The sequence below is a fragment of the Schistocerca piceifrons genome, chromosome 7, assembly GCF_021461385.2.
Source record: "Schistocerca piceifrons isolate TAMUIC-IGC-003096 chromosome 7, iqSchPice1.1, whole genome shotgun sequence".
NCBI classification, from domain to species: Eukaryota; Metazoa; Arthropoda; class Insecta; order Orthoptera; family Acrididae; genus Schistocerca; species Schistocerca piceifrons.
This window is the reverse complement of record NC_060144.1, coordinates 53,851,902-53,876,416: the sequence shown is the minus strand read 5'-3', so window position 1 is coordinate 53,876,416 and position 24,515 is coordinate 53,851,902. Positions and strand designations below refer to the sequence as shown.

The 24,515-nt window shown below is 41.5% G+C and overlaps 1 protein-coding gene across 1 annotated transcript in view; it reads right to left on the bottom strand.

The window, feature by feature from the left end:
• The window catches only part of LOC124804997 (FAM172 family protein homolog CG10038), a 277,839-nt gene that overhangs the window by 68,615 nt on the left and 184,709 nt on the right, over window positions 1-24,515 (bottom strand). Inside the window, exon 6 of the mRNA XM_047265394.1 lies at window positions 22,994-23,110. Coding sequence (XP_047121350.1) covers window positions 22,994-23,110 — 117 coding nt within the window. The remainder of the gene's footprint in view (window positions 1-22,993; window positions 23,111-24,515) is intronic.

Here is a 24,515-nt window from a genome sequence, read left to right as displayed (position 1 = left end):
GGTGCATTACTTTCTTGGTAACCTTCGTAAGTTCCATTATTTCAGTTTTCAGTATACCATGAAATTATGTAGTATCTCAAAACCTTTCGCTTTAAACATAACTTAGACTGTGACTAGCGACGGAAACTTTAGTTTTAGAGTTGTTTAAGTCTAACTGTAGACAGGTGAGTAGGTTTTGTTTGGGTTTGCGTCCTCCACGTTTGATGACGCGCGATGGCCGCCTCTCCCGGCTAATTGGGAGAGATGGCCATACCATCACCGCATAGATGGTCATCCCATAAACGTGTTATATGTTAAATAAAGTACTGAGCTGATCCGTCTTCAAATTTTTAAAGCTTTATTTTTACAGTGCCGTTGAAAAATGGCAAAGGATCTTTGTGGTAAGTTCCTATGGAACCAAACTGCTAAGGTACTCGGTCCCTAGGCTTACACACTACTTAATCTAACTTTAACTTACGCTAAGGACAACACACACACATCAGACACCCATGTCCGAGGGAGAACTCGAACCGCTGACGGGGGAAGCTGCGCGAACCATGGCAAGGCGCCTAAGACCGCGCGGCTAATGGCAAATGAATTACCCACATTGGAAGCTAGGAGAAGATTGCAATTTGGCGAGCTACTACAAGATTGTTGGGGATAAGCTGTAACGCCAGGGAACCCCGTCTCTGGATTCAGAATGGTTCTGAGCACTATGGGACTCAACATCTGAGGTCATTAGTCCCCTAGAACTTAGAACTACTTAAACCCAACTAACCTAAGGACATCACACACATCCATGCCGAGGCAGGATTCGAACCTGCGACCGTAGCAGCAGCGTGGTTCCGGACTGAAGTGCCTAGAACTGCTCGGCCGCCGCGGCCGGCTCTCTGGGATTCAAAGCAACGCTAATTTACCGGTTTAATTCGGATGCACTTCCAGTCTACGCTTTTAGAAAGGTACAGATAGATTTACAGGAAATGAAAACATCAACGTATCTAGATAAACACTCCACGAAAGAACCTTGTCACGTTTGGCATGTTCCTCTATTAGAGCAGATATCATCGAATCATCTGGCCAGAAATCCACTGAAAGAGCTCTGCTACCCAAGCCGCAATCCACTACGAGATCCATAGACTCTACTTCAGCAGACAAATTGGAGCAAAAATCCCCTGAAAGAAGAGCAACGTCACCTCTACGAGAACCTTCTACAAGACCAGACGATAGGCCTTTTTGGCATGTCATTTCAAATGAATTGAGCCCAGTCACCCCTACAAAAATTCTGAATAATATTTCACCTTTGTCAGCTAGACTCGAATCTCAAACAAACACACTTACGCCTATAAAAATTAAAGCTACAAACCTGACGTGAAAAGGAAATATTAAAAAGTTAAAATTGAAATTTGATACAAAAGGAAAAATCACTATTCGAAAATAAAACTAGTGAAGAAAGCTCGGATCAGGAAGATTAAAGGTGCTTCAGACAGTTCAGACTCGCCAGATGACGTTCACTACAAGGAAGAGTGAAGTGGCGAACTTATTGGAGGAGAGAAGGAGTGCACTGGATGTAGGGAGGACTGCTCGAAAACAGATAAAACCTGTGACTGGACTCAGTGTCAGGTGTGAGTGTTGGTTACATGGATCCTGCACATCACATGTTTATGTGTACCATCGATGTAGTACTGCAATTCTTTAAAAAATAAATATAAGCCTATAAAGTAAACATCGTTTTTCACGAATTAAGCTTGGTTATAATTCAAGTAACTGCAGAATTGAGACGATTTATCATTATTTTCAATATAAAACAAACATATTCCAACAAGTTAATAAAAATGTTAAAAAATTTAAGAGTTGTAAAATGCTTTTTACACATGAGTTCCTCTTATAATTTAGCGACAGATAAAATATTTATAAAATGTTTTTTACATAAAGATATTCGATAAAACATGTTTAAAGTGTTACAAGTTTTTTATAATTATCTGTTTTATTTTAAAGTTCTTTGTCCGATGGCTGTCTATCCCTTACATGTCTGCCCATCTAACCACGATACTCGGGTAAGATGGTCAAGTCCTGCATATTTTTTAAGAATTTTGTAACTACTATGAAATTTGGTACATCTTTGTAAACGATGTCGGCTTTTGTTTTTCATGAATTGAAAAGGCAGTTTATGGAAAGATTCGGGTTGTTCTTGTGTATTAGGTTGTGAAACTGTCTTTTGAAAAAATCATGGTCAGCTATCTCGGATTTAACCTGCCTATGCGGAATGAGTTAATCTCCGTCTAGAACGCAAGGACACAATCTTTCTCAGGCCATTATCATTACTAAGACCAGATATTACTCAATAATCCAACAAATTTGAGCACTCTGAAGTAATAGCAAAAACAAGAAGGAGTTGTCCGTTAAAAACGAAAGATGGTGGGCATGTTTCTACATCTGGAAGACGATGTATACTCAAATTTCGCGCCAATCGTATGAAAGTGGCGCTAAAGACACCATTATCAACACCTCACTCAGTTCGAACGAGGTCATGTGATACAGCTACGAGGAACTGGATGGTCCTTCTGTAATATTGCACGACGACTTGGCAGGAATGAAGCCACTGTACATGATTACTGGCAGTGGTGGCCACGAGAATGTACCAGGCTCCACGCGGTACGGTCGAGAGGGAAGAATATCGTGTTCAGTATATGGCTCTGGTGCATCGTACTGCATCTGCAGCAGCAATTTGACTAGCAGTTGGCACCACAGTGACACAACGAACTGTTACATGTCGGTTACTTCTAGGACAGCTCCGAACCAGACGCCCTATAGTGTGCATTCAACAGACCCCAAACCACCACCATTTGCGACTTCAGTGGTGTCAATTAAGTGCTCATTGGAGGGCAAGATGGAACTCTGTTGCGTTTCCAGATGAAAGCTGGTTCTGCCATGGTGGCAGTGATGGCCCTGTGTTGGTCAGGAGTAGGCCAACTGAGGGTCTGCAAGCAACCGGTGCGCGTGCTAGATCCACTGAACCAACAACTGGAGTTATCGTCCGGGATGCGATTTCGTATGAAAGCAGGACGACTCTTTTCGCTATCCCACGCATCCTGATTGCAAATTTGTACGTCTATCTGAATTTTCGATCGCTGGTGCTGCCATTCAAGAACAGAATTCCATGGGGTGTTTCCCAACACAATAACGCTTACCCACATACCTCTGTTGTAACCCAATATGGTTTACAGAGTGTCGACACGTTGCCTTGACCTGCTGGATCACCAGATTCGTCTCCAACCGAGCACATGTGGGACACCATCGGACGACAACTCCAGCGTCATCCACAAACAGCATTGCCCGTAGCTGTATTGACCGACAAAATGCACCAGGCACAGAACTCCACCCCACAAACTAATATCTGGCACGTGTACAACACAATGCATGCACGTTTGCCTGCTTGGATTCAACATTCTGACGGTTACACTACTTATTAATGTACCAGCATTCCACATTTGCAATAGCTTATATTGTGCTTACATTACCCTGTGATCTTGCAATTATAGTCACTTACTGATGTTACGTAGACAAATGTATCTGCGAAATTTGTTTACTCTGCATAAATTATTTTTTGTGTTGCGATTTTTTCCCGTGAATGTGTATATATACATGGTGAGGTTACGTAACATTCTTTTTATTTCCGGAACGGTTCCAGATATCGAAAAGATGTTTTCGGCAAATGGCAATACGCTAACGTGCAGGTATTTAGCTCAACTCTCCTATCGGTATATTGAAGCAAGTATGAGTTTTCGAAATACAATAATATACTTTTTCAACCGCAACCGAAAGAGCTTGATGATGATGATGATGATGATGATGATGAGTATGTGTTAGAAGGGACTAAGCATCAGTTCCTCCATTTCATGAGACAAACCCTTAAAAAGATAAAAAGCGAATAAAGTGGGGACTTGGCTTTTACAATTATTTAAGCAAGTCAAAAAGTTTTAAAAAGCGCGTGTCATAGTTGCAACGCGATAGGTAAAAAAAAAACTAAGAAAATCCAGGCAGCGTCGTGAAGAAGACGGTTTAAAGGCACAAGGTGGGTGGGGGAAGTAACATACTGTCTTCCTGTCTCCCACCGCCGCAGTGGGAGATTCTGGCCACAGGCCACCCCCCTCCCCCCCAAACACTGTGGGAGAGTTTATAGTTCAGTGTAAAATCCGCTCTCTCCCAGGAAATGCAGCATTTTGGTGGAGGCTGTCTCGTCATCGGCAAGTCGGCAAGCATCTGACGCAGTGAGGTAGGCAAGCTGAGAGCTCGCCGCAGATCGGTCAAGAGGGCCCACTCCACAAGAACATGCACAATCGTCAGTAGACTACCGCAACTGCAGAAGAACCTCATTGGTGAGTCTCGTGTGGCCAACACGATGGCTTCTTTCCGAGAGGCCTGGATAAAGATGTATGCCACACCTAGTGGACCTCTTAATCCCACATAATTTGTTTTGGGCCGTAGCAGCCTGCCATTCAAATTCCCAGAGCCTCAAAATACTGGCGTCGAAGTTGTAATTTTAAGTCTTGGCCCAGTATTTCGAAGTAGTGGCATTTTTGCCGAGAGTTCATTTCCTGTAATGCCTATGTGGCTCGGTGTCCCGATGAACGTCACTGTCTTTCCAGAGCCGTAGAGGTTAAACAGTATGTCCTGGATGTTGGCGGCTGAAAGATCTTTGAGATAGGACTGGGGTATGCCTTTTAAGCAAGTCATGGAGTCCTACAGATCAGGAACTTCGTCGTGGCAAGGGATTTGACGTACTACAAAGCCCGAGATATGACAACCAACTCTGCAATGTATAAACTGCGGGCACTCGGTAGAGAGTTCTTCTCATATCACCTTGCACGTGCAAAATCGTAACCATGCCTGTCGTTGACTTTCGACCTGTCGGTGTAACGCACAGCGAATTAAATTTTAATGGAGAACCGAATGAAACGGATGGCGGAGAAGGGTAGGATCAGCATCCTTCTTGTGACCACAAAAGAAGTCCATTCGTATCACAGGACAGGGTACAGAACATGGAGTCCTCGGAACACAGACTAAAGGAGGCTATTGCAGCTCCTTCAGTAGAGTATCAAGTTGGTTCCCCACCTGGTCTACCCAGTTTTGAGCGGTGCGCAAACAGCCTGAAATGTTGCTTGTGGAAGAGAGATGAGTGACATGGGTGCGTAGGCATCTCGACGACGGAAGCTTCCGTTTAAAAGCGACACTAAAACAAATGCCAATAAATTATCGGAAGCAGGAATCTGCATGTTCATTGCTGAACACAGTTCATTTCTTTCGTGTGAACACTTGCAGAATTATGTCAAAAACAATTTCCGACACCAAATGAGCGAAAGACCTCCACTTACACAGAACCATTTGCAGAGAAATTGTCGGAAACGTGTTAGCTTCACACTTTTCTGAAATGTGGTGAATACTGGCGAAAATAAGATTCAGTTTAATTTTAGATTAATCAACGTATATATCCGTTACAAAGGTATTCGGCATTCGTTCAAATGTGTGTGAAATCTTATGGTGACTTAACTGCTAAGGTCATCAGTCCCCTAGCTTACACACTACTTAATCTAAATTATCCTACGGACAAACACGCACACCCATGCCCGAGGGAGGACTCGAACCTCCGCCGGGACCAGCCGCACAGTCCAGGACTGCAGCGCCCTAGACCCTTCGGCTAATCTCTCGCGGCTCGGCCTTCGTGTACTTTCTTGAGTCTGGTGGTATTACAATCTGGCATGGCTGAATCCTCTGTTAATTTAATAAAAGCTTTGATGGAGTGTCAAACTTAAGCCAGAAATATGATTGGGGTTGGGTTTGATGATGCTTCCGTAAACGCAGGAATAAACAATGGCGTATAAGAGACTGAAACGAGTTTTAAACTTACGACACATGTGTTTGCCATTCATTGCAGTTAGCACTCTTTCATGAAAAACAAAAGAGACATTGCCAGAAAATATAGACTATTTGGTTCGAGAAACCTACAACTGGTTTTCGCATGCTTCGAAGCGCCAAGCAATGTATAGGGACATTTATAAAACATTAAACCAAGGGAGGAACCTTTGAAAATTCCAGCTGTGTGAGAGGCGCGATGGCTTTCTATTGAGCCTGTTGTTATAAAAATATTATCATAACTTTCAGATTGTCAAATCTAAAGAAAACGGTTAAACAGCAGAAATGCTGTAAAACATGTACTGCGATCCTTTGAATAAGCTTTATTTGTGTTATATAAAACCAACAGTACAGGAAGTGCAAAAGACAACCAAGGCTTTTGAAAATGAGAACGTTGATCCCACAAAAGTACTCCAGGATTTGACAAATTTCATCCAATCACTGAATAGGAAAATAATATCCGCAGCAAAAGTAGATATTCTGACAAATGGTACTGATTCATATGTAGATCGTAAACCTGATATGGGGACTGAATTGTAGAAAATGATTCCAGAAATTAAACTCCGCCGTCAAAATGAAAATCTTCTTCGTAAACTGTACAACAATTTCACAATAAAACTCTAAGGAACTAAGAACTAGCCTTCCTAATAACATTCAAATCATGAAAAATCTGTAAACGAGGTTGTCAAGACTCTGAAAGAACCGATTATTGAATTTGCTGAAATATTTGGTAAAAGTAAGCCCGACGTAATTTAATCCATCATTAGTCAGTGGCGGAATATCAGTTTCATAAAATGGAATATTGGTAAGAGTCTTAAAAGAACGAATACGGCAGAGTTTGGCTTAGCCATAGAGTATGTGTTTGCTTCAGAATGAGAACTAAACTACAAAAAGTAGTGCATTGAAATTAACATTCTCAACAGACCCTGACAAAGTTTTTGAATGGGCAACGTTCCCAGATCTTTACCATTCGCTGACACATGAGTCATTCGAGAACGCCAACAGCTAGTGCTTCAAACCATAGCGCACACGGTGTTCCGAAATATCGAGTTCTGAAACAACTATCCATACCGTCATCCAAAGGCAATGGATGTTTGTGTCCACTGAAACACTTTTTCCGTCATTTGTCATTTGTTAAACAGTACGCAACACAGCCATTACTACACTACTTACAATCAAATAAAACATTTAATAATATTATTAACTATTAAACGAACATGATTTCACATCCTGAATTTTTTCAAATAAACGTCCCGTTCCACATATCTTTACAGATCCACCATGAAGGTAAATCATAATTTCTTTTTAGATCACAATTGACAGAATACACTCATAGAATCACCTCATGAATCTCTCCAGGATTAACGTTTTCAATGTTGCAGCGAAACATCGCCTTATAAGTAAATGACAAATATACTGATACTACCAATACAGTTACGAGATTAATTTTACACGGTCTGATAAATCTGTATAACAGCTTGTATAGTTTCCGAATAATAAGACATGCCAAATGAGGTTGGACATTCCCCGTTTGTGAACCTGTGATATTATTTCTTTCAAATAATCTTCCAAGTTATGACGTGTAAAAAATACTGTGTTTCAATAATAGTCATACTATTTCATAATTATCTTCTGCACGAATTAAGACAGAAACTTGGGGTAGATATCAACTTACGCATATGACAAGAAAGTTTTTCGTTTCAGAAGAAAACATCCAATTTTACGGATCAACGTGTTCACTGCCCTCACACGAATGTTTACTATGCCCCCCATTCGACGTACAACTAACATCCAGACGACTGTCAAACTCGTCCCACACTTTTACGAACTTGGTTGGAGTTATTTTAGCACACAGAGATGTCTTTCAGAAACACTCCTAAAGAAGCACATATCATGAGATCTGACGACATTGGATGGTCGACTGTGGAATGCGAGGTCAGTACGCCCCTTACGTTCGATCCACCGTTGACACCGTACTCGCGAGGAAAATCACCCCAAACAGTTGTAACTGAATTGCCCCCGTTGACAAGAAGAATACACCACGGCTTTCGTTGCTGTATGGTCGCTGTCTCGACTCGACACACATTAGGTAGTGAGCGTGTCATATTAATATGACCACCTGTCAAAATCCTGAATAGCCACCTTATGCAGCGCGAAATGGCTGCGAGACGACGTGCTTCTGGAAGGAACCGTCAGGGATGTGGAACATGCCTACTCTAGTGCTGTGGCCAGCTCGGCTCGGTTTCTCGATCGAGGATCCATGGCACGAACTGTCCTGTCGACGTTGTCCCACAGATTCTCGATTGGTTTTAAATCTGGGGAGTTTGGTGGCCGGAAGAGTATAGTAAACTCATGCTGGTGCTCCTCGAACCACGCACATAAACTGCGAGCAGTGTGTCACGTTGCTTTGTCCTGCTAGTAGATGCCATCGTGCCGAGGAAAAATAAAATGCATATAGCGGTGGAAACGGTTTCCAAGGATAGAAGGATACTTTGTCATTCCACTGTGCCATCAAGAATGAAGAGATCTCCTAAAGGACGCCAGGAAACGTTACCCACAGCATTACACTGTCTTCTCCTAGCTGGACCCTTTCGACGATTGTTTCAAGGTGTTTGCTTTGAGACGTTCCACGCCGTTCGCGCCAACGGCCGTCTGCCCGATGGCGCATAAAACTTGATTCATCCGAAAAGGCCACCTGTCACCACTGAGTGAACGTCCAGTTGTGGTAATGGCGTGCATATTCCAGCCTTCGTCACCGATGAACAAAGTCATCAAGCATGCGTCTGCTGCAAAGGCCCATACGCAGCAATTTCCGACGAACGTTTGTCGAGGAGACCTCGCTGGTAGCTTCTTTGTTCATCTGGGCAGTCAGTTGCTCAACAAATGCACGTCTGTTCGCCCTTACACATCACCGCAGCCGTCGTTCAGTCCTGTCATCTATGGCCAGTAGTGAACCAGTTGCGTCAGTGTCAGTTGTGGCTCAAATGGCTCTGAGCCCTATGGGACTTAATATCTGAGGTCATCAGTCCCCTAGAACTTAGAACTACTTAAACCTAACTAACCTAAGGACATCGCACACATCCCTGCCCGAGGCAGGATGCGAACCTGCGACCGTAGCGGTCGCGCGGTTCCAGGCTGAAGCGCCTAGAACCGCTCGGCCACACCGGCCGGCGTGCCGGTTGTGGTTAGCGGAATTTTGCCATGCACAGTATACTTTAACCACGAGGGCACACGAACAGTTTACAAACCAAGCCGTTTCGGAAATGCTTCCAGCCTTGAACCGAAAGCCAACGATAATACCCTTTTGGACGTGGGATAAATCGCTCCGTTTTCGCATTTCGACAACGACTGCTAGTGCTGCCACCTGCTGTCTGTGAGTGGTTACTGCACGTTAACGTCGAACACAAGGGGTGATGAAATTAATGACTGGACTGTCTAGTGCACCACGCAGACTCCTACATGAAGTAGCCACTTAAACAAGGGGACTTTTGCAAGTACGTTACACATTTATTGAAATTTGCAATAAATTTCGAAGTGACGCATATACATGGTACGATTTTGCAACATAATCACCATGTTTCTGTAATCAACAGTCTGAACTTTCTACCAGTCATTTAGTTTCTCGACGATGGATATCCGCTCCTTGGTCACGGATCCATTCGAAAATCGCTCTGTGAACGTCCTCACAGTGGGAAAATTTGGGACTGCTCCGAATGTGTTCCTCGACTGCCTGGACATTGTCCTCTGTCGTCGATGTTGACGGCCTTTCTTCCTGATCGGCTTCAGCCACGTCTGTGCGGCCTTGGTCAAACTGTTCGCACCATTTCACTACGATCAGGTGCTTTGCATTCGGTCCGAGTACTGACAAAAATCCATGGTGAATCTGTGTGCAGCTTAGGCGTTTTGCCCTCGAGAATCGTACTGTCCAACGTATTTCAAAGAGTACGCTTCCAGCTGCCGTGCCATTTCACTCGCTCCCAGTGATGCACCTGTTAATCGTGCCGCAGGAGAGATGCGTCTACATTACAGGGCACGGGGCACATGTTCTCTCTTCCGACAATGCGTCGCTCTTGTTGCACAACGCTATTAGCGTGGCACGACATGTGTAACATACTTTTTGAAGTCTTCTCGTGACTGGCACTTTTAGTTTCGAAAAGTGAGTAAAAACGTACTCCAAGTTCTCATCTTTATTCATGTACAGTGTGTCCGAGAAGTAGCCATTCCTCGCAATGTGTGCTGGAGCCAATGGTGGCTACATATGCCGCCCCCCCCCCTCCCCTTCAGGGGCCACCCGCATTGCCACCTGCACCGCCCCCGCCAGTCAGCCGCACGCTATTGGTTCGTTTCTTTTGTCAGTAGACTCGACTCAATCGAGATATCGAGTAGTTTTACTTTCCTATGTAGCGCGTGCACCCAGGTCATTGTATTTTAAACATTCCTCGTCTTACAGGGAGACAAAGACACAGAGAAAACTGCGATCATAATGATGATGCTATGACATATTGGGAAACAACTGTTTTTATTCCAACAATGGACTATGTTACGAGTGACATGAGAGAACGTTTTGCTGAAGCAAATATTTATCATTTAAAATTCAACATACTTTTGCCCTCACAATTACGGAAGCACGACGGTAATGATCTGGCACGTAAATTGAACCAGTGCTTAACCGAACTACCGTTGTTTGAAGACGAATCACTTTTTGTGCTTAAAAAGAGAGTAATGGGGGAGATTCTTCAATACTACCAAACGAGCATAAACGCCCTTAATGATCGTGATTCTGTTATGCAAGCGCTGTCTGTCTGTCTGTCCTAGAACTGACTATCCTATTTTGCACACACAGTACAAAATATTTGCTTGTCTACCTGCATTTATTGCTACAGTAGAAAGACGTTTCTCAACATTGCGGCGTACAAAGACATGGCTGAGGCCGACAATGAACGAGGATCGACTTAATGGCTTAGCTCTCATGAACACCCACCATGACATTGATTGTCCTATTGACGATGTAATTAATCAATATGCCAGGAAGAATATGCGCATAGAATTCATCATTTAAGGAAGAGAACCACATTTGCAACTTTTTTTACTTCATAAGATGGTATTGTCTTGTATATGTGTATGTTGTTGTGGTCTTCAGTCCTGAGAATGGTCTGATGCAGCTCTCCATGCTACTCTATCCTGTGCAAGCTTCATCTCCCAGTACCTGCTGTAACCTACATCCTTCTGAATCTGCTTAGCATATTCATCTCTTGCTCTCCCTCTACGATTTTTACCCTCCATGCTGCCCTCCAATACTAAATTGGTGATCCCTCGATGTCTCAGAACATGTCCTACCAACCGATCCCTTCTTCTAGTCAAGTTGTGCCACAAGCTCCTCTTCTCCCCAATTCTATTCCATACCTCCTCATTAGTTATGTGATCTACCCATCTAATCTTCAGCATGAACCTTTGCATGTGACTTTTTTTTTGGGTAAACGTAAAGATAGCTGAAGATATCTTTAGCGCTCCATCCTTGAGGTTTTCTGTATCCGCCACTGGCTGGAGCTGCACCCTGCTACAATCACCCATGAACTTTAACTCGGTTGCCTTCAAGATGAGGTATTAAGGGCGTTTCCAAAATGTCCAAACAATAATTACTGTACATTTCCCACCCCCACCCCCTCCCCTGCAAAAAAGCATGATCCCGACAGGTATTGTGGTTGCATCCCGATCCATTCACAACACCAGGCGCGTTCATTTCCAATTCTTACACGTAACGGGGATTTTCCTAATGACAGAAAACTACATTCCTTCTATGCGATGTGCGATATATCGCATATTAATCAGCAAATAGCACAAGTATGCGAGACAAGGCATTTGAAAATTGTGCCAACAAAACACGGCAGACCGCAGCTCGCTGTTGTGGGTCGTTGTCAGTCAGTTTATTTACAACGATCAGTTTGAATCCTTTCATTTTCTGATCTTTTTTGATGTATTCATGCTTCGCTGACGGCGGTATTTGAATCCCAGCTGGTCATTCCAGAATAGATTTCACTGGATACTGCTCAACTGATTGAGCAACGACGACGACACACGTTTCCTCTCGCGTTTTCCTAAGTCGACTATTACGCAGTCTGTCTTTAACAATGCCTGAAACAAAAGCACGCTTCCCCCAATCAGGTTCTCTCTCTTTACGAGGTGAGGTCCTGCCACAGCGATCTCTAAACTCACTCGTTATCTCTTGTCATTACGTCTGTCGTTGTTTTCGCTGTCTGTGCGCGATCGCGTACACACACACACACACACACATGCCACTAACCGTTTCTCAACAGTGGAATCGTGTCCGCTCACATGAGCTATGACTTAAACAATGCAATACTAAAACAATACTGGCAACAATGATTCTCGTCAGATCTAAAGTAGAGATACCAATAAAACTACTATTTATCCCCCCCCCCCCAGAAGTAAAAAGTCAAGGGGGCTATGGGGACTTCTCCGACTCGTGCAGGGGCATATTCTTGTCAAATCGGGTGAACATTTTTTAAGTATCCCGTGGAAAGTACAGAAAATTTGACAAACAAATCTGATCGTTCACGGGTCCCGAGAGCCGACCCCCCCCTTTCACCGTGCTGACAAAATGATAACAGCTGGTTTATACACTGAAGCTCCAAAGAAACACGTACACGCCCGCGAATTCAAATACAGAGATACGTAAACAGGCAGAATACGGCGGCAGGCGGCAACGCCTATATGAGACGACATGTGTCTGGCCGCAGTTGTTAAGATCTGTTACTGCTGCTACAATGGCAAGTAACCAAGATTTAAGCGAGTCTGAACATTGTCTTATTGTCGGTGCACGGGCGATGGGACGCAGCATCTCCGAGGTAGGGATTTTTCCGTAAGACCACCGGTAAAACATCAAATCTCCATCACAGCGGGAGGAAAAAGATCCTGCAAGAACGGGACCGACGACGACTGAAGGCAATAGTCCAACGTGGCAGAAGTGCAACCCTTCCGCAAATTGCTGCAGATTTCAATGCCGGGTCATCAAGTGTCAGCTTGTGAACCATTCAACGAAACATCATCAATATGGCCAGTCGGAGCCGAAGGCCAACTCGTTTACCCCTGATGACTGCACGACACAAAGCTTTAAGCCTCGTTTGGGCCCGTCAACACCGACAATGGACTCTTGATGTCTGGAAACACGTTGCCTGGTCGGACGAGTCTCGTTTCAAATTTATCGAGCGGATGGACGTGTTCTGGTACGGAGACAACCTCATGAATCCATGGACCCCACATGTCAGCAGGGGAGTGTTCAAGCTGGTGGAAACTAAATGGTTCAAATGGCTCTGAGCACTAACCTAAGGACATCACACAACACCCAGTCATCACGAGGCAGAGAAAATCCCTGACCCCGCCGGGAATCGAACACGGGAATCCGGGCGTGGGAAGCGAGAACACTACCGCACGACCACGAGCTGCGGACTGGTGGAAACTCTGTAATGGTGTGGGGCTTGTGAAGTTGGAGTGATATGGGACCCCTGATACGTCTACATACAGCTCTGACAGGTCACACGTACATAAGCATCCTGTCTGATCACTTTCATCCATTCCTGATCATCGGGCATTCCGACGGACTTGGGCAATTTCAGCAGGACAATACGACACCCCATACGTCCAGATTTGCCACAGAGTGCCTCCAGGAACACTCTTCTGAGTTTAAACACTTCCGATGGCCACCAAACTCCCCAGACATGAGCACTGAGCATATCTGGGATGCCTTGCAGAAGAAGAGATCTCCACCCTTCGTACTCTTACGCATTTATGGAGAGCCCTGCAGGATTCATGGCGTCAATTCGCTTCAGCACTACTCCAGACATGTGAGTCCATGCCGTGTCGTGTTGTGGCACTTTTGCGTGCTCGCTGGGGCCCTACGCGATATTAGGCACGTGTGCCAGTTTCTTTGGTTCTTCAGTGTATATACCACACTCCAAAAACAAATGATCTCAGGCAAAACCAGTTCTAACATTTCATGCAAGCAGAACTGTGAAATCCTGTTTCCAATAAAAGGTTTTTGCCTTCTGAAACTTGTGGCATGTAAAATCTAACGCCGTCGTCAAACTTTTGGGGCATATTTTTCGATGTCTCTCTTACCCAAAATTGGAGGATTTTATTTAAAAGAGAGAGAGAGAGAGAGAGAGAGAGAGAGAGAGAACTTGCTGAAAACTATAATTAAACGCCCGCCTGGGACTGGAGCCATTTATTTCGATTCTGGAATCAGTTGAAGGGTAATTTGGTGAGTCTGGATGAAGGGCCACAAGTTGCGCGCCCACTGGGAGACGGCATCGTCCACAGCCAAACGAACAGCTGCGGCGCGAACCAGCTGGCGGTCTCTTGGCGCCCAGCGGCCTGGCTAATCGACGAGCTCCCTGCGTCGCCACCACAATGTCGCTCGAGAGCGAACGGCCGCCAGCCTGTTCCCCCCGCCACACTCGCAGACCACCGTAGACGCTGCTTCACAGGGCACTCTGGAATCGTTTCAAAGGCCGTGACATAACCAGGGCCGGTTTTGGGGCCCAAGCGACACAAACGGCCGCTTGAGGCGCCAAAGGTCCCCAGGTCCAAAATTTGTAACACGGTGTACTGCAATTAGTGGAGAAAACTGGTACTGATGAAAGTGTACAACAACAGAAGCAAAAATGTTCTAGCAGAAATGGCTCCACCTGTATGACAATTGCAAGCCACCACTGACTTCTGCCCGAGGTAGTATAAACGTATTTGAAGTGAAACCTTCCTATTAAGTCTCGCACATAATTGGGTTCAAATCAATACTGCTTCAGCACGCAAAATGTTACAATTTACTGAAAACTCACACCTGTTGAATGAGTTCCACATGCCGACCTCTCATGTCTTTATTAATGGAATATTTATCTTTCATACCACACACAAATTTAGGTTTTCCTTTTCATTTGCGTACATAAAAATTTTGAGCAGCGTGTTTATCAATTTTCAGCTACTTTCAAGGAAAGTTTTCTGAAATTGAAATACTTACTGCTGAGCTTTTTATTTATTTTTTGCCCCTCCCCCCCTTACAACACACAACTTATACAGTCAAACAGTGTCATGTTTTAAATATAAAGGTCATACAAACTTAGATAATTTTTGTCCCATTTTTTCCGATGCAACATGAAACCATGGTGAGCTAAAAAGTTCCGTTATTAAGCGACTGGAATTTTGTTCTTCATTTCCCCAACTCGATTTAATTGAACTTTTTCATTTAAGTTGCAGCAATACTTATTTCCGTACAAGCTTTTAAAGAGCTGAGAAGCGGACTTCTTTTCTTTTAATATTCGAGAATTTATTTCTGTTATAGACGGCTGTCTATGTAGTACTTATTTTAAAAGGAAACACAACCCACTGATCACTGAATAAAATTTATTTTTGTAGGTGTTGCCAACAGCTCCAGGTACAAAAACTGTCTGAGGGCTGGGAGGGTGGAGGGGAGCCCAATGATACGACTCTCGTTTGGAAGTGTGTTGCCAAAGTGGCACTGGATACATTGAGTAGCTTGGCCGAAGCTGGTACTAGTTCACACTTCCAGGCACTGTTTTATTTACAACACAAATATTTAATCCTTTGTTTACTAATGATAAAATCTTTATATCCATGTTAAGAAGATGATAATTTAATTTCTTTTCAGAAAAAGTTTCTTGACAGCATTTTCACTTACGTACTTTTTGCAGTACTCTGCAAAACAGTCATCATTTCTCATGCGGAGTTGTTTCGCAGAATAGACATCACATGGCTGACACATTCATTTCGTACAATGGAAGCGACTTTGTGTGCTAAGCAATACACACCTTCTTGAAGTTCCCTTTGCAGGCTTCTATGGTGTTTCATTTACCCGCTTAGCTTGTGAAATTATGATTAGTAACAATAAATGCATAGCTCTTTAACAGCTCTTTATGTTGGTGAACACACTGACGGCTCTCACAAGTGCTGCAATTACAGAAATTCTAGAACTCCTTCAGACTCATTCACTCTTCTGTATTAATTTAACTTCTGATTGTTTTAGTATTGACTAAAGTTACACCAGGAAAATTTCCCACTGTCTGCTGCTACAATTTTGTTTCCACTGTCTCTGGCTGAGGTTACAGACCTCTGATCACATGCTAATTCATCCAGTTGTGATACAGCATGCTACTGGTCAGGTCAGCAGCACACACAGTCCACAACTATATAGCTGTGAAGAACACGTAACTACCTATACTTGCCAATGGATAGAGACTTGAACTGCATATTATGATCTTGTTAAGTCCGCAGCTCGTGATCTAGGGGCTATCGTTGCTGCCTCTGGATCATGGGGGCCCGGGTTCGATTCCCGGCCGCGTTGGGGATTTTCTCTGCCCGGGGACTGGGTGTTTGAGTTGTTATCATTTCATCATCATTTCTGAGAGTGACTAGATTGTATTGCGAAAAAAAAATGGACTATATAAAAATTTGGACTTTGTACGGGTGCTGATGACTGCGCCATTGAGTGCCTCACAAACCAAACATCATCATTATCTTGTTAAGTACAAAAGCTAACCCGCAGTAATGATTTACGGCACACAAAACTCAATTTTAAAGACTAAACAACTCTTATCATCAATAAAAATTCAAGTTCTCTGAGCTGTATAACCACTACAAAGAAACAATGTACATACAGCAGAGAACACAAAAGCTTGAGCTACAGTTATGATCTTAAAGCCATTATAGGCAGAAAATATGTGCTGTCCAACATCGAGAAGTGGTTCCTCCATCATGTCACTTATATATTTGATAGTCCAAAAAATCAGTTTTGCACAATAACGACTGGTAAACAAAGGATTAAAGGTAAGCTCTAGGAATGTTTGTGTGCAGGAGGACGTAATCCAAATTCTAGTGTACTTTGGATGTTACTAGGAAGCTGAAATTGTATTTTCTTTTATTTAACCATGCATTCCTTTTACTAGTCCACCATGCTCCAAAAGCGGCTGCTGTAATTGGCAACTCCCACTTCTCGTGGTTTTTCCTTCCCTGCTCTTGCAAGAAAGTAGTTAGATGGGTGTACAACACAAAACATCTTCTTTCAGAGTAACCACTCCTTTATGATATCATTATCTTCGCAACTGCCAAAAATCCTTATTTTCAAAACAGTTTATTTTTCCTCACATCTTCCCTATAACTACACCCTAAACTCTGAGCCACCCCCCCCCCCCTCCCCCCCAGTATTAGTTCTATATACTTTCAAAAAACCTTTACATTGTGATTATTATTATGCCTGACTTCAGAATATCTTACAGAGAACTAAGGTAAAAAGGAATCAGCTTCTACGGCTTCTGCATTTCAATTTAGCACTCATTACTACTTCATGTTTAGGAGACATTTGTATGGCAAAGCACAAATGACTTGCCAGACAAGGTGCTGTGCCAACAACGGATCAAATCCGCACATCAAGTTAGTAAATGTTGATGGGCTCTGGTTGCAACTGTAGTGCACCATCTAACATTCAATTAAGTGAAGGCCACACATACTCCTCGTGCCAGTCTGACACACACAAAAAATAATCAAAACACAGACACAGCTTAGATGTCCATAAAGGAGACATACATGACCCCTCTTCCCCCTACCACCCCCCTAAAAAATAGGATGACACTGTGGAATTGAAATGGACATACTGGACTACTGATGAAGTTTGTCCAGTCGAATTCTGGAAGTGGGTAGATTGTACATACGAATAATCTACTTTTAAATAATTTTCTTACTACATGTACGAATATTTAAATTGCTTCATAACAGCAGAGTGAGAGTTGCATCACCACTAACAAAAAAAATCCCTTCTGCACTAATTTCCTAAGAATGTGGAATAGGTAACTGATTGTCAGAGGATACTGTGCACTATTTTTTCATTGCAGTCAGTGACATTAAACATATTGTAAGCAGAAACTGTCACTTCTTCGAGTGCACTGAGTGTTATGAAACAGACATAACAATAATTCTGTGAGGAGAAATGATTTATTCTGCTTTTGCTTCCTTTCATGATGCAGAAAAAGTGGGTTAATTGGGTTAATACCAAGAAGGTGACTATGGTGAATTTCATCATCTCTGACCACTTTGTCACTTCCTTTGATGCAACTCTATACTCAACAAGGCCTGTGCCACAAAAAACATACTTGAGAAATTAACTTATATGATCTGTGCTGTTTCTTTTGGTAGTTGTATATTGCAACCATTGTGGAAACTGCAGATCTGTTTGATTCCTAGGACAAATATGAACCATCTGCCACAGCAGCTTAAATTCATCTTGTCTAACATTAAAGATGATACATTATGCACAATATACATGCTGGGTTCAGATCACTCCATCTTTTCTCTGTCTTAACTTCTTTTTCCTATTATAACATTTTGCTTATCTTCTACCAAAATTAAAAGATTAACAGTGGGTACTGGTAGTCAAGCAGCACTGAAAAGAAATTATGAAAAATGTTAAGAGAGTTAACACTGGAAAAAATCCCAAAACGAGTAATCATATGTAGAATATCACAGCTGCAAAGCGATCAGAAACTCATTTCCAGCAGGGGTTGGCAGCAGCACTCTTCATAAAGGAGATCACTGAGTGGCTTCACAAGTACTGCTGCATCTGGCTAATAAACATGCCTACCAGCAGGTGGTGCAGCCCCTGTGGCTCTCTTAAAAGACCCAGCATGCTACCACTCAACAAGCCCTGGTACTTAGCTAGAGACCTGCAGCTGACTGCCACTCAACAATAGGCAGTTATTCGCAAAGTCAATGAACAGATTGCTGCTGCCGTAAATACAGCTCTCCAAGCACTCAACACTCCTTTTCGCAAGTTGTTCTGAGGACTCTTTTTCATCATTGCACACTGCTCTATTTACAGGGAACAACATATACAGAAAACCGAAACTGCAGCAACAAAGAAAGTGAAAACCAAAAACACTATAAGCAACACAGTTATGTACAAAAACTGTCCTTACATGAATCTTGCCCGATAAATTTGTGAACCAAAATTATAGCAGTAATTGTCTCATTCATTAATTAGTTGAACTATGAAACTGCAGGGCAGGAATCTACAATGTTCTCTTGCTGCTGATTTTTTCAACTTTCTCCTCAGTGCTACATTAACTTGTATATATGCTGGAGTGTGAATTTTCTGCTGCAGCTAAAATTATTATACTGTAATAACTGCATTCTATGTACCGAAGAATAACAAATTGTATTTAATTTTGGTTACTGAAGTAGCACCATCAGTAGTCATTTTGCACTATTCCAGGATTATCCACAATACAGCAGCATTTTTTTCCTATGCAATTAACACATGTAGTGATTTACTTTCTGTCTATACAGATGAAGTGTGTACAGTTATGTTTTTGCTTACCCCTTCTACTGACTTTGCTTGCTTTTGCTAATGCCAATACAAGTTCCACATTGCACTTGTACAGAATTTTTCTTTACATTATATTCTTGTTCATTTTCAGCTTATGCATTTATATATTTTATATGGCACGTCACAACATAACAATGTCGTATTTCCTTTCTCAATGTTTTTCATCTTGTCATTTTTAATTTCACAAGGAATCACAATTATTTTTCTGATGACAGCTTTTTCTCTTTCTATGTTTTGAGTTATACAAACGTTTTGGCTCAATTAAAAAAAAAAGTGTTTTCACATGGTGTTGCATTAAGGATTGACAGAGTCTTGCAGGTACAGCTGGGTGAGCAGGAGTATTTAATAATAAACTACTGCACAGCTCTACTGTGTTGTGTTAGAATAGTATGAAAAGTGAATGGTTCGCCATGCTAATCTCGTTCATTTGGGAGTTTTACTTCCTGATGTTGTGAATGTCTATGTCCACCCTACATAGTCTCACATTACCCTTTATTGCTATTTACTTATGATTTTAATCTCATATATGCAATCTAAACACCTTTCCAGATTTCACATCTAACCATGCGATTCCACTTGACGAAACAGAAGGGAAACACGGAGGTTGGCATTGTGGTGAGGAGGGGGGGTGGGGGGTGGAAGCAGGCAGTAGATATAAAATGCCTTTGAGAGCAGCAGCCCTTCGTGATAATGGTTGGTTCTCCAAACCATTGAAAAAGACCCAAACTGGGCACTGACTGAATAACGGGCACTGGAAAGGAAGGAAGGGATACAATCTAAATGTTGAACAATATGTACCATGTTTTCAGGCCTTCACAGGTTCTGCAAAGACTGGATGACTTTGGGTATGTACTGCTCAGTGTATCACTTAGCTGTTACTGTCTTGTGTGTGTCCAAAACAACTCGCTCCACAGTTTCACTCGATTTGGGAAGGAAAAAAAAAAGAAACAGCTACCATTTTCTTCTTTACTGATCTTCAAAGATCTGAACTTTGTTTTGAGTCTTAGTTGGCACATCATAATAGTACAGCCAAGTCTTGTTACCTGCCACAAAGTTACTCACATATTGAGATTGTCCATTAGAAAACTTCTTTAACATCCCCTGGCACCAAATAATGTCATCTCGTCTTCCGTCAGTCTATGCGGCACCCTCAGTCTATACGGCACCCACATAAAACAATGTTTCTTTACTTGAAAATGATCATGTGGAATTGCTGGTGCATTTAACCCTAAGGTATCCTCTCTCTGCTTATAGGTCACTCACCTGTCTTCGTCTAACGTTTTCCTCATGCATCACTGTTTTCCTCCATAACTGATGATCATGGCCTTCTCGTCCTCTTTAGAATTCTGTGATCTATCTGAATATAGTGGTACAATGAGGACACACATCACCGATTGCAAGAGTCATTTCTTCAAAGCACTGGTCTATGTTTAAATCACGTGCGAAGTTGAACCGCAAAACTGCCCGAATCTCACTTCATGGCCATGAAGCCATAGCAAGCACTTCAAACTAAACCTGCCAGTGAATGACTGTGCCCACAGACTTGGCACAGCGAGTACAGTATTCTCACTGATGTATAAATTGCTGAAACACTTTGCCTCTCTGTCGCAGCTGCACTACAGATTTATGCTTCACAGTCGTCGTCATCATCATATCTGATGAAGCCAATGTGCATTTTCAGCTGCCAAATTCTGCATGTTATGCAAATTTACATTACCATGGTTCATAAACATTGCTTTGTCAGTAAAGAGGACATGTTGCAAAAATGTAATAGTCTCCCAAGCGATGCACAGGAAACCAACAAAATTCTACATGCTTTTCGAAATCATGGATAGGATATGTTGGTGCAAGATGCGAATTACACTACTCTGGATGATACCATATTCCTTGGCAATACGTCTCACACCACCATTTGCCTTATAAAAGTACTATGTCTAATTTCTCCTCACTGGTGTACATTTATGAATCCAAGGAATGTTGAAGCAGAAATTGGCTGCCAATAGACAGCACAGTTCCTGCTAGTTTTGCAGTGCAGACAAGTAAACAGTCAAAAGGCTCAGGACAACGAAGTAGTCTAGCATGTGTGAGTTTACAACACAATAGCCAAGTCCAGCTGAGTTGTCTTTCAATTTTAGAATATTTTTCGGATTCTTCTGTGAAGAACTTCATCCTCAACATTAACAAGCATTATATCACTGTACTCATTTTTTCAAGCACTTTAGTATGTTGGTAAATAAAGTATATCATTTCACTTAAAACTCGCTGCAATATCTCTTATTTCTGTCAAAACCAACTGCAAGAAAGAAAATGCTGTGCTATGCTGGGCTGTGCTGGGCTGTGAAAATGTGTGGTTCAGTTTTATTTTTTGCAGTTAGTTGTAACTATGATAACAAGGCATTTAAACCATTACATAAATTGTTTCTCTCATGTATATGCTTTCTCTTCATATATAATTTTAACCAAAAAGTGTAAATATGGCTATGTGCAGTTTTGTTATCTTCCTCGCAGTGGGTTTTAGCAGAAAACAGAAAAGTTGTATTTATGGCTTATTGGCTCAGTATTAGAATACTGTAGGAGAATCTGAATTTTCATAAACTCTGTAATCCTACCCCTTTACATGTTAAAATTATGGTAAGTACTATCACTGGAGCTACTTCCAGCAGCTGGACAGATCTCTCACACCCCATATATCAATTATCCTACCCAATTTATCAACTGCAGTTCTCATTACACATTTTATTCGGAGTAACAATACACAAGGCTAAAGGTCAAAGAATGGAGAGGAGGTGAGAGGGAGGAAGGAGAAGGGCATAGAGAGGGGGAAGGATAAAATGGACAGAGAGAAGGGGTGGAGGAGGAAATGGATGAAAAGATAAGAGAGGGGCAGGTGGACAGAAGGGGAGGTGGGGGCAAAGATGAGATTTAAGACACACATCCCATACATATGTAGCAACTGCAAACCATTGCCGGGTTCACTAGTGATATTTATTGCTAAAAAAAATTGTTTCAACAAAAATTGTTTCATCTGAAATACGATTTACACAACCAGCATTCAAGACACAAAAATAGTATCATGCAGACCATGCAAACATAGTTAACTGTTATTCAGGATTCACAATGTTGTACTATGTTCTGCTAGAAAAATTTTCAATAAGCTCCCGTCATACATATAGCAAGAATTTGAAAATCCACCAATTCAATTGAAAATTAAAAACAATTCTTAGCGGTCACTCCTACAAATTGTCTGGTTCACTGATTCTGGTTTTGAGAACTCACGTTAGCTTTCTAGTAAACATCAACATGACTGTAATTGGGTCTCTACTGTTACAAATATGAAACAGCAGTTCTTTTTCACCAAAATCGCTTTCCTGCTAATTTTATTTGGTTACATCTAGCCTGTGTAAGCAATTGTGATTACTGACAGGTTTTGATAAACGTACATTTCCACTTGGTACACATTACTGACGGATATTCCTTCCTATGGCACACGATTGTATGCAATAGTTTGTTCTGCTTGGGAGAACAGAAACTAACATTTATTTCATATGTACTTTGGATGAAAGACTCAGTCTGTTCATCAGCAACTTACACACACAATTGATGCTTTTTATGCTAGACAACAAAACTGTAATATGATTGCTTGCCAAATGAAAATATGCAGAAGTTTCTTACTTTTTTATAATAATTTTAACATACCTTCTGTAGATATTGCACTACTTTTGATGATGATTTCTGCACCTGAAAGCTATGCACAGAATCTGTAAGTGCAATAGCAAACACACGGTCTTGAAAATCGGAGAAATGATTTATGGCCTGAAAAGAAAATTAAGGATGTTATTAAATCTTACATGTTACAACAAACTGCAACTTAAATTGTTAACAATAAACAGCATACTTTAGCTAACTGTTGTTGCTCTTCTTTTTCATTACATCTATTTTACACATACATTTCAATCTCAGGTCTTCACCTTCAACTACGTTAATTGGAATATTAAATAAAATAATTATGTGGAATTCATAAAAATGTACCTTTACATCTTTGTAAAACACTTGAAGCTAGATACCATAAAGGCCATTTCACACCATGAGAACTATACTGTATCTTATATACAATAAAAATGTTTGAAAGTTTGTAACACACGTTCTATTACCTGATCGCCTCAAAGTTGAATTGGATAAGAGTCAAATAAATTAGATGACTTTTTTGTTACATAGATCCATAGTAAAGAGATCTTCAAAGATGTAGAATATTTTAGAAAACAAGAATATGTAATACAATATGTGTAAAGTCCCATGTTCAAGTCCCTGTCTGACACACAGTTTTAATCTCCCAGGAAGTTTCAAAAAAATGTAATGCATAGTTTAGAAAATACTATGAAACAACTAAAGAGAAAATCTTAAAAATATTTTCATTCAAGAGGTAATAAAAAACTTTTCTTAAAATGTGTAAATGTACAATTAGCTGAGGTGTAGGATGTGCCATCTGATCACCCTATACCTCTAACATTGCCAAATCTAGTTCAACATGCCTACCTCATGAAGATATGGGATAAACACAGGAAAAAGAAGAAGGAAAGAAGATTGCAGCAGAGCATTATCAAAGAGAAAATTAGTTTGAAAAATTGCATTACTGCACTGAAGATGTGCAAGAGTCAAATTTTATATAACACAAACATTATTTGATATTGTTAGTAATATGAATTCATGAACAGGTTCTACTAAAAAATTCATCAGAGGAGTAGAAGGAATTGGTACTAATAAATCCTTAAAATGAGCCTCATCAGCAGTCAAACATTTTATGGTTGTTAGCAAGCTATTGCAAATGTGTGTTACAGAATAATGAATGCCTTTCAGGACCGAAGTAAGTGATTTTAAATATTTGTCAAGATTATTCTTATACTGAATACTGTTTCCACGAACAGAATTATTCATTTGAAAAAGTGATATTATTTATGACAAATTTCATTCAGGAATAAATATATTGGTAAGCAGCACTTAATATGACCAGCTCTTTGAACAGGCCTTGCCAGGATGTTCTTGAGTCCATACTAAAAATAATTTGTATTTCACACTTTTGAACTTGGAAAACTTTAGCCCGTCTTAATGTGTTACCTCAAAAACTAATCCTGATCAATATAACAGAATGGAAGTATGCAAAGTATGCCAGCTTTATAATTTTTATATCACTTATGTCTGATGTAATCCACATTGCACATAA